This window comes from Priapulus caudatus, unplaced genomic scaffold, assembly GCF_000485595.1.
Source record: "Priapulus caudatus unplaced genomic scaffold, Priapulus_caudatus-5.0.1 Scaffold829, whole genome shotgun sequence".
Taxonomy (NCBI): domain Eukaryota; kingdom Metazoa; phylum Priapulida; class Priapulimorpha; order Priapulimorphida; family Priapulidae; genus Priapulus; species Priapulus caudatus.
Genome location: NW_014577890.1, coordinates 53,321 through 64,964, shown reverse-complemented (window position 1 = coordinate 64,964; position 11,644 = coordinate 53,321). Strand labels below are relative to the sequence as shown.

At 44.5% G+C, this 11,644-nt stretch overlaps 1 protein-coding gene across 1 annotated transcript in view; it reads right to left on the bottom strand.

Moving 5' to 3' along the window:
* Nucleotides 1-3,829: 3,829 nt before the first annotated feature.
* Nucleotides 3,830-11,644, bottom strand: part of LOC106813817 (aspartyl/asparaginyl beta-hydroxylase-like) — a 39,886-nt gene continuing 32,071 nt past the window's right edge. The window contains exons 10-13 of the mRNA XM_014818046.1: nucleotides 11,263-11,269; nucleotides 9,526-9,619; nucleotides 5,188-5,318; nucleotides 3,830-4,815 (exon numbers count right to left, since the gene is read on the bottom strand). Coding sequence (XP_014673532.1) covers nucleotides 4,665-4,815; nucleotides 5,188-5,318; nucleotides 9,526-9,619; nucleotides 11,263-11,269 — 383 coding nt within the window. The 3' untranslated portion in view covers nucleotides 3,830-4,664. The remainder of the gene's footprint in view (nucleotides 4,816-5,187; nucleotides 5,319-9,525; nucleotides 9,620-11,262; nucleotides 11,270-11,644) is intronic.

Genomic DNA, 11,644 nt, shown 5'->3' with positions numbered 1-11,644 from the left:
TTAAACATGCGTGCGCTGGCGCTGACTTGTGCCTGTATAACATCTAGCTTACTCATCGACCATGCGCGCGAATAAAATACGCAACCGCAACGCGACCGAGGTAGCAGTAATTAAATTGCTTGCTCCTCCAGGTAGCTGGGCCGCGTCTCCTTATGCGTCCGTCCTCTCATCTGCCTCCGACTTCGAGAAGAGCTTTCGCTCCGCCTTTGGCCTCGTTACGGTGGGCACGGCTCGCTCGTTCTGCTTCCCCTACATCGTGCAGCTACTGCTGGATGAATACGACTACCGCAATCAGCTTCTCGTCTGCGGGCGCCTCCGTTCAAGTAATGGCGCTGGATTGGTTTTCAGCCCGCTGCGACCCAGCAGCTCAGCGGGGAGTGGCGACGCTGGCGAATGGCACACACGCCGCAGCGACGAGAAATGCCGAGACAAGACTGTAGCTGGCGGCGGCCGGCGACGAGAAATCGCGAGACGAAAGACTGTAGCCTGGCCGCGCGGCTGGCGGACCGAGAAAATCGCCGAGACGAAACCACCAAAGATGGCGGCACCGCCTCCCTCTCCTCCTCCCCCTCCTCCTCCTCCTCCTCCTCGTCTTCTTCCTTCGCTTTCCACACGGAGATTCTCGCCGACCCTCGCTACTTGGTCTACGTCGGCTCGCTGATGATGTACATCTTCGGCTACATGAACAACTTTACGCTGCTCGCGGTCAAGGCGAACGAGATCGAGAACGCGAGCGTGTCCGACGCGACCGTACTCGCAGTCCTGTCGGCGACGGAGACGATCCTGCGCTTGTTCTGGTCGATGCTGTGGGACATCGGCGTGTTTCGTCGGCCGACGCTGCGTCGGCTCGGCATGGCGGCGCTGACGGCGACCGGCGGCTTTTTAATGTTCTTCGTCGGCACGATCGAGACGTCGACGGGCGTCGTTGCGTGGTCGGCGATCTGCGGGGCCGTCATGGGTGGCTCCCTCACTCCTATCGTCATCAACCTCGTTGACATGCTCGGACCGGACAGGATGGGCGACGGTCTGGGATTCATGATGTTGGCAGAGTCGATTATTATGCTGCTAGGACCCTTACTCACCGGTACGCTCGACGTGTCGCCGAAAGATAAATTAATAGATATAAAAAATATCGAGAGCTAATAATACATTATGTACATGGGTATATGTGGTATATGTATATTGGTTATAATTGTATGTAGTGTATTATTAGCTCTTGAAAATATCTATAAAATAATCTATAAAATAGTAGATGTAATAGCTGATGGTAAACTAAATGATAAATGAACTAATATTGATATAAAATTGATGAAAAAAAATCTTTAAACAACTATAACTTAAACTTTCATCGTAAAAGAGGCGGCGATTTGCGAGATATCTGCTGCTTACGCGCATGTGTTTGTTCCGGGTTCACTCGTGACGTGGACAATCGCAAAGTTACATACGATAGCATCGTTAGATTATAAATGAATATATGTTATCAGCATATAATCTAATGGCAGCAAACAATAACAAGCTAGCGATCAAAGTCCAGCGTACATGCGCCCCTACAAAACCAGATAACGTGCATTGATTTCTCACGTGAGTATCGCCTACAATTTACAATCACGAGCTCGCCATCCCTGCCCCTCTCACATGTGACCCAATATACGAGGTCGTAATATACATGTCAGATATACATGTCAGATATACATGTCAGATATACATGTCAGATGTACAAGTCAGATATACATGTCAGATATACATGTCAGATATACATGTCAGATATACATTTCAGATATACATGTCAGAGTTGTAGCTTATCGCGCTCATAACGCGTTATATGTCATATAACGCGCAGTTATTATATATTTTATATATATACTATATATATATATTATATATATATGTGTTATATAACGCGAAGTTATATATATATATTATATATATATAGTATATGTCATATCACGCGCATTGATATATCTAATTCATATATATATGCAATTAACGCGCATTATGATATATATTATAAGTATAGTCATATAACGCGCATGTATATATAATAATGATAGTATATACTATGTCATATACACGCTCATTAATATATAGGCCCTAATAATATATAACTGCGCCTTATACGCGTCATAACGTCTAAATAGTCAATACGCGCATTATATATTATATATATATTATATATATATTATAGTATATGTCATATAACGCGCATTATATATATGTATATATGTCATATAAACGGCGCATAAGTATATATATTATAATGTTATATAACGCACATATATATATATATATATATATATGATATATATATATATATATACTGCCATATAACGCGCATATATTGTTCTTTAAACATCTCTGACGGATCACGTGTTTCAGGATATCTTCTCGACGCCACCGGCAACGTTAGCTCCTCCTACGTGGCGCTAGGATTCTCGCTGCTGGCGTCGGCTGGTCTCTGCACGACTGTCGAGTTCATCGATAGATGGCGCGGCGATGGCAGCAAGGCCGCGGCGGAGGTGAAGAGCGTTGAGGAGGACGAGAAGGAGATACTCAATGAGGGGGACGTCATCTATAAATCCACCGAGAATCTAGTGGGCTCTGTAACGAAGCTTAATTAGCGATGGCGGCGTATATGAATAAAGCCACGTATAGATCTCCGCGTATTACGAGCGGCTGTAGAAACAGAGACGTACGCGCGCGTGTGTGTTATATAGTTCTATACGTCTGGGAAATGAAAAAAAATGGCCGATCGCGAACAATTTTCGACCGATTTTATTTTACTCTATAACGGATCCAGGCCATAATTATTATATCTAAGATGGCAACGGCGATAGATATGATCAAGAGCTAATAATACTTTATTATTAACTCTTGATTTAACGGGTAGATCATTGCGTTCACCACAATGGTACAAGAAACTCGGCGATGGACTAGAAATTATAGAGATATGAATCATGTGATAACGTACTGCCGAGTGCAAATATAATTTGCATTTTGACGTGTTTGCAAAATCAGTCGTGATCTTTATGCACCTTGATCGTTGACCGTACGTCTCGTGCACAAAGTGCACATCGTATCAATAATACGTGCTACGAGATCATAATAGCTTCAGAGTATAGATATAGATATATTAAACGCAAACAAGGTACATGCGCACTTTTGATTGCTGCCACTACAGAATGTAAAAAAGAGACAGGGCTGCTAACAAAACTACTAGTAATGGTTTGAGCGCCGATCAACGCGAAACATTTTACAAAATTCGTAAAGGTTTCTAGCGATAGATGGCGCCCTGATACACTACTCCGTTAACGTGACCACGGAATATCAACAAACAAGCACGCGTAAATAATGGCGTGCGCGTATATTTTTTGTTTACTTGAAAGCTAAACGCGTCAGTATTTGTTGTTAACTGTTGGTACAAATTTTATGTAAACGTGTCTGTCGTGAGATTTATTATCGTGTGTAGGAGGGCTATGTTCACGCTTCATAGCGCACGTCGTTTGTCTGACGTGGAAATAATAAACAATTAAGCGTAAAGGGTCGTCTGCTGTACGGACCGTTAGTGGAAAATAAAGCCACATGGAATGCTTAAATTGCCGCCTGTGTTCCGAGTTACCTTTGCTTGAGTTTTTCTACGTATTCTATTTATACGCTTCTATTTATATATTTCTTTTTTGTGTTTGTATTGGCGCGCGCGCGCGCATGCGTGCGTGCGTGTGTGCGTGCGTGCGTGCGTGCGTGCGTACGTGCGTGCGTTTGTGTGTGCGCGTGCGCGTGTATCGATGTCAGTTGGAAATATAGAACACATAATACAACGAAAACGTCAAGCGAGCATTTAAATTTTTTTATAACAATGGAAGTGTATATATTGTTAGTTTGAGTATGAACGGATCGCCACAATGGTTCCTGCCCAGTATTGACTATGTAACAAACAAAACAATAGTTTAGCGCGCGTCTGTATATCAGTAGAGTGTATAAGGTGTGGGGATGTGGCGAAAACACCGGCGTAAACCATTTGATTATGGGAGCAGTTCATACCGATCTTCCTATGTTTGACGTTCTCACATGCTATTTCAAAGCCACTGTTATTAAAGTTTATAACAAAAAGGAAACTCGATAGCACCAAATACGCACAAAATTACAAGGTCGTAGCGCTATCAAAGGTAATACACGTGCGGATGTCTGATAACGCTACGACCCACGTGACGCGTCTGCTAACGGGAGACCGTACGCCATGTTTGATATCTAATTGCTACAGCTTTGCACACTTGACCGTACAATTGCATGCGAAACTGATAGATGTCACCGTGAACAAAGCAAGCACGTCCGATTTAACCCCGACGTGTCCAAAGCGGTGTAACCATCACACACATTGCAGACGTGCACTCGGCCATGTTTGGTAAGCTTGCACCGCCATCTTTGTGTACGATCGTACCCCCATCTTTGTGTACGCGTGTACCGCCATCTTTGCGTACGCTTGTACCGCCATCTTTGTGTACGCTTGTACCGCCATGTTTGCGTATGCTTGTACCGCGATCTTTGCGTACGCTTTTACCGCCATCTTTGTTTACGTTACTCGATATTGTTCTCGCGTTCGGAACTCCCCTTAGCAGAAAACGCGCACGGTAGTTGCGGAGAGGACATGCTCAGCATGGCGGCACTATTCACAACGGAGACAGGCTTTCTCTCTGTGCTTCCGTCAGGTCCGGATGCCAGAAGTCGATGAGAAGAAGTAGCCGATAGGTGTCGCCATCGTTCCACACTTCGTGCTCGAATGAGTCGTCGAAGATGAGAACTTTTCCTTCCTTCCAGACCCTGCAACGACGAGAAGCATGTGCAGGGCGGACGACGACGACGACGACAGCAACAACAGCAGTAGCAACAACAACAACAACAACAACAACAACAACAACAACAACAACAACAACCGCTCCATGACAAAAACAACAAGAAGAGTAAACGATCGATAACAAGTAATTTAGCGAGTGTATTTTTGTCTAAGTTCTGACTGACTCTGACATTTTGACGAAACAGTCATGGGTTTTTTTCCGAGCAACCGCCGACTAGCCTAGCGTTTCAGCTATGTCGGCTGACTTGCTGGTTGGAAGGCTGGCAGTTTATGGAAACTAACGGTTTCTGTGATGAGTAAAGGCAGCGATTGTTGTTGCTGGCATGCGATCCATATACCTCGTTTCCGGTCCGACCCGCATTCTGGCTCCCTTCGGCGTGACAAGACCGAGATGCGAGCGCAGCCTCGTATTGCTAGGCCCCGTATGCGGCCAGACGTGGGTTCCTGGCATCATGACCGACAGCGATACCTACATGTCGAAACGCGAATTAAATCGTTAATTGCGAACGCGTCGAATTAATGCGCGGCGGTAGGGAAATAACAGCGTGCTAGATGGAGAGAAGAAAATTAGCTCGGAAATCTAGGAATTAGGTCGTACAGTAGTAGCGCATTCCCCAAGCTCGCAACTCTCGTATATGCTGCTAAAGGTCTTCGTCTTCGTCTTCGTCTTCGTCTTCGTCTGCGTCGTTCGTTACGGCGGAGCATGTTCGCGCCGGCGCTCTCTCACCCAGTGGCGTTACAAGTGCGTGCGGAATTCATTCTATGAAGCACTAATAATAAATGGGCCTCATTGTAACTAATTACAGTTTAACTCTATTTAATTGTATCTTTTTATCATTAAAGGTTATAGCAATACAATGACTTGCCAATGACTTGGCGTAACATGGGGGGGGGGTACCTGCGGGGGGTGCGGAACGCACCGGGTGACACCATCAGAGGGGGTGATTTTAATTTTGCTAGTTGTTTATGTCACTACTATTGCCATTACATTCAGTAACATACGGGAATACGGATTTACGAGTAACATTAGTACAAAAAAACATTACTAAGGATTCCGTATTGTTGCACCAATACGCAGCTGCCACGGCTGTAAACCAATTAAGGCAAAAACTACCACAGTGACCCAAACACATGCACTGGCAGTAGCCACTGCAGTGGCATAGCTGTTACCATGTAACATAACTGACACCTACAGAATGCACATAGTAAAATTACTAACGATTTAAGGAGCATAAACCTCTTAAACCGCAAATTTAGCTTTGAAATTTCACTGTGACTATTGTAGCGCTCATCAGCATCCAGGCATGTATAGATTTACACTAGCAAACCCGGCAGATCAAATTCTTTCTAAGCAGACAGTCCAACAAAATAGATAGATAGATAGATTAATAGTTTAATTTGCAAAACAGTGTTAACAACGGTTACAATTAAAATAAAGTTTGCAAACAAGAACTATCCTCCAGGCAGTATAAAACTGAAATTGATAAGTATTTACATAATAAATGTCTCATGCTACTAGACATAGATTAGTACTAAAATGTTGTTCGTGAAATTTAATCCAAAACTAAAACGCATCATTAGAAATAATATTAATACTAAATTAAAAATAAACGTGATCGCTTAGTCAAGAAAAAATAGCTTACAATTAAAATGCGACACCAATGATAGAATCAAACCATATCACATAGACTGAAGAGTTGTCCAGAGAGTTATTTTACAAGAGAGCCAAAATGTGTTATCAAAGGGGCGCAAGCAAAGACTATTATCCATGGCTAGTTGTAACAAAATGCAGTGCTGTTTACAAATTTGTTTAATTACACTCTGCACAGTGTATCGGAAACAGGGGCTTGAAGTACGGCTGTACGAGGAGACTTTTGAAGCCGTGAGTTGTTACTTAGACATTGCCGTGTTATGGGCGGTTAGACACATTTATCTGGCTGACGGAGGGGCAAATATCCTGGTATATCGTTACAACTTTTGAGCTGATAGAGCCACTTTTTCACAAAAGCTGCTCGCAGACGAAAATGGCAAACAGCAAGTCTTGAGCTGAACGCTGAGATAAGTACCTCATCGGTACATGTCGTACGCTATTCCAATTATTATCACACCTTTATTATTATTCACCTGCCCTTACTTGGAACAGATTCAATTAGACGTGAGAGCTCTTTGGTAAGGCGTGCCCGGGTGCCAGACGGGTGCAGCATATCAGAATCGTCTGAACCGTAACCAAAGTAAATTTGAAGCGAGATCTTCACAGGCTAAGGCTAATGATTTTTTTAGTATACGCGAAGCACTGACATTTTTTTAGCTAGGCTCTTGCTACAAAATGAGAACGTGTATGGCCCATTTAAGGTCGTGCTGGAACCATACACCCGGATCTTTAAAGCTGTAGAATTTTCGGGCAATTGAAAGTGTTCTAGAAAAAGATCAGGGATCTTTGGAAATCTATTTCTACAAGTATGCCTGCATAAACTTTACATTTGTGGCAGTGGTTGAAGTCATTTTATTTGAAAAGGCGCCGCACTGGATAGATGCCGAGTACGGTTGTTTAGCATATGACGGAGCGTGGACGAGCCTTGTCTCGCAGTACGTGTCATATGAAAGTCGACGTATTTCACATTTCTGAACTATAGTCCTTCAGGCAGCATCGTTGCATCATAACGCAGAAAACAGTAGGGGCGGCCGAACTTTGTGCCGCTGGGGAACGCAACCACAATGTAATCTGGTACGTAAGTAGACCCTTGTACCCGGGACGCATTGTTGGCCTCATAGAGAGGAAAATCACTTATCATCGGTAGTAGTGACGGTCGTACTCCCTAACTTTATAGTTTTTTTTAAGAAGTGGATTGTGTGACCCTTACAGGTCAAATGCTTGGCTGAGTCATCACGACTATGAGAGCTTATGATGCTTGCGTTTTTCTGCTCCTCTGTACAGATATGTCCAATATGGCTGATGAGGTAATGCAACTGTTGAATGACCTTGGTAATGGAGCCAAAGCGTGGCGTAATCAATTTTTATGCTGGATGTCGTTCCAATGATCCACGTGTAGACAAAAGTTCTCTGGCTATTTTAGGCGAAAGTACAGGTTAGAGAAATTGGGCCTTAAGGGCTCATCAATGAGAGGAGGGTACACTTTTGGTATACGGGCATTACAGATCGGCCACTGTTTCCGACAAGCTTGAGGCATTACAGCCTCGCAGAAGAATGCGTGCATTATCATCCAGCCAGGGGTTGATACGCTAACTCAGCAGGCGAATAAACTCTCTCAATTAGACACGTGGCGGAAAGTTGGTAGGTCCTCGACAGAATTTATTAATGTCGCATGCCTTTAAGTAATGGACGGTAGACTTGGCCACTCCTGGCACTGTTGTGGTGGCGTGCCGAAGGAAACTTGAAGACTATTGAGTCGAGAGGAGGAACGAAAGTCCGTAACAGCAGAGAAGAATGCGTTTATCCGCTTTTCTGAGCTATTGGATGTATGTGTCACGTTGGGATCGATTCAGGTAACTTGCCGATAGTTAGCTTGTTGACATGGCTCAATGTTCGGCCATGTCTCGATTTCTGTATGCCCTCCGGCGGACTTGAGATTTTTTTTAGGGTGCTGAATTTTCTTTTTATTAATAATACTGTTTAGGACTTTGATGGATTCTTGTGTACTCTTGTTACGAATAGAAACGCCACGAGTTACTGCTTGTTAGGGAAAGCACGTTGTCTTTATTGATAAGGTTCCTCTATTTTGCAGAGTACGGGGCATTTTTTTGATGTGGGATGCTCGTGATCGATCTTGGTAGGAAGTTCAGATCGAATTTGTTTAGGCCAAGCTGTTTCGACGCCTGTTCAAATCCATTGTTTAAACCCTCGTGCTTGAGGGTGCAAAAGGTTATCTGACACTAATGTCAGCAGAAGTAAGATTTCATGGTCCTTTTAATAACTCTGAGGAAATAAAAAAATGAGCTAACGGTCACCGTGAAACAAAAAGTTTTTTCAATCGGCATTCCGTCAGAGCCAATTCGGTCAGTAAAATGTCTCAAATGCTGACCCTGTGCGCTGATTGAACGCGCTTTGACCCTGTGACCTCCAATTTCGGCACAGTGATGGCTTTTCCTACCATGATGCTATACACGCGACTATGGGCACGAGCCTAGGTCGAGCGTTTAGATTTGTGCCGGCAATTCTGGCATTTCTTCTATAACCCGTTAAGTTAACGGAACGTGATGTCGCCTTCTTTTACCACGCTGCGCCGCTCGACTGGGCACGGGTGGGGCCCGTTGCGCCCGGCACACGACGGCGACTACAGCCCCCGCCCAGGGGCGCTCGTCCGGATGAGATTACCGCACCGGTGCACCCGCACGAGTCACCGCGCGCCGTGTGACACCATGATACCGCACCGTGTGAACACCATGATTACGGGCACCGGGTGACACCATGATTACCCGCACCGGTGGTACACCACAGTCACCGACACCTCGTGGTGAACAATGATAACCGCACCGGTGACACCAGAGTCACGCGCAACCGTGTGACAGCCATATCACCGTACCGTGTGACACCAAGATTACCGCACCGTGTGACACCATGATCACCGTACCGGGTGTGACACCATGAGTTACCGGCACGTTGACACCAGAGTAACCGGCAACCATGTACAGCAACGCTTAGTAACGGCGCTGCTCACCTGTCCTCTGCTTGCAGGTAACGGCGTCTTTGATCTGCCGTCGAAGATTTTGGGCACGCTTCGCGTTCGTCTGCAGTTTTTTCTATCTAAGCTCCTGAAAGCAATCACAATGGCGAGTGTGTACGTTACGGAGAGAGAGAGAGGGGAAAGAGGGGAGATTAGAGGAGAGAGAGAGAGAGAAGAAGAGGAGGAAAGAGTGAAATGAGAAACGAAGGAAGAAGAGAGAAGAACGAGAGAGAAAGAAAGAGAAGATAGATAGATAAAGAGAGAGAAGAGAGTAACAGAAGAGAGAGAAGAGGAAGAGGAGAGTGAAAGAAGAAGAGAAGAGAGAGAAGAAGAAAAGAGAGAGAGAAAGAAAGAGAGAGAGAGAGAGAGAAAGAGAGAGAGAAAGAAAAGAGAGAGGAGAGGGGGGGAAGAAGAGAAAGAGAAAAGAAGAAGAAGAGAAATAAATAAGAGAGATAGAGAAGAAAAGAGAGAGCGAAAGAGAAGAAGAGAGAGAGAGAGAAGAGAGAGAGAGAGAGAGAGAGAGAAGAATAGAGAGACAGAAAGGCGAGGACGAGAGAGAGAGAGGAGAGAGAGAGAGAGAGTGAGAAAAAAAGAGAGAGAGAGAGAGAGAGAGAGAGAGAGAGAGAGAGAGGAAAAGAGAGAGAGAGAGAGATAGAAAGAGAGAAAGAGAGAGAGAGAAGATAGAGAGATAGATAGATAGATAGATAGACATAGATAGATAGATAGATAGATAGATAGATAGATAGATAGATAGATAGATAGATAGATAGATAGAATAGATAGATAGATAGATAGATAGATAGATAGATAGATAGATAGAATAGATAGATAGATAAAGAGAGAGAGAAAAATAGATAGATAGATAGATAGATAGATAGATAGATAGATAGATAAGATAGATAGATAGATAAGAGAGGAGAAAGATAGATAGATAGATAGATAGATAGATAGATAGATAGATAGATAGATAGATAGATAGATAGATAGATAGATAGATAATAGAAGATAGAAGATAGATAAATAGATAGAGAGAGAGGTGAAGATATATATATATATGTATATATATAGATAGATAGAGAGAGAGAGAGAGAGAGAGAGAGAGAGAGGAGAGAGAGAGAGAGAGAAAGACAGATAGATAGAGAAAGAGAGAGAGAGAGAGAGAGAGAGAGAGAGAGAGAGAGAGAAAGAGAGAGATAGATAGATAGATAGAGAGAGGGAGAGAGAGAGAAGAGAGAAGAGAGAGAGAGAGGGAGTAGAGAGAGAAACGAACGCCGCTGTACTCGGCGTGTAGTGTCAGTGGCTTGTTAGCGGCCGGCACTTATATTTAAACTGTGCTGCCGTTATCGATTGATTAACGCGGCCGCGCTAACCCTCACGCGTAAGCAAAGCGCATAAATCAATCAAGAGTTCGCGTATGTGAAGCGCACATTCCGACGGATTCGATTCGTCCGACCGTTCAGACGACAAGATCTATGTAAATAGCGAGCATCAGATTACAACAGCTTATACAATGTGTTGTTCATACACGCAGCGCTAGGCGAACGGTGCCGCAGTGTATATGATGTGCGGCACGCGTGGTATCATTCTGTGTATGACAGCGCTAATTTCAAATAATCCTTTATAGTGCTAAGGCGTCTCCCTGATCATGTATTCGCGTACGGCATCCCCATGTCACACGTGGCAATTCATGGTTATTGACCACATTATGTCGTCTTGGTCAGGCAACTATACCCATAATCTAGATAGCGTATATCAACGTACTCAGCATGAGCACCAGTTCGCATTGCCATTATATCACACACAACACAACACACACCACAACCCACACGCACAGCACCGCACACACAAGCAGCTGCGCACGCACGCACGACACACGCGACCACGACGCACGACACACACACCACCCACACACACAACACACACACACACACATCACACAACACACCACATGCACACACAGCCAGGCACACCCACACACACCACCACACACACACACACACAACACAACACACACACAAACAACACACACACACACACAGCACACACACACACCACACACACACACACACACACCTCAACCGCGCCGAGCGCACACAAACACACTCACACCACG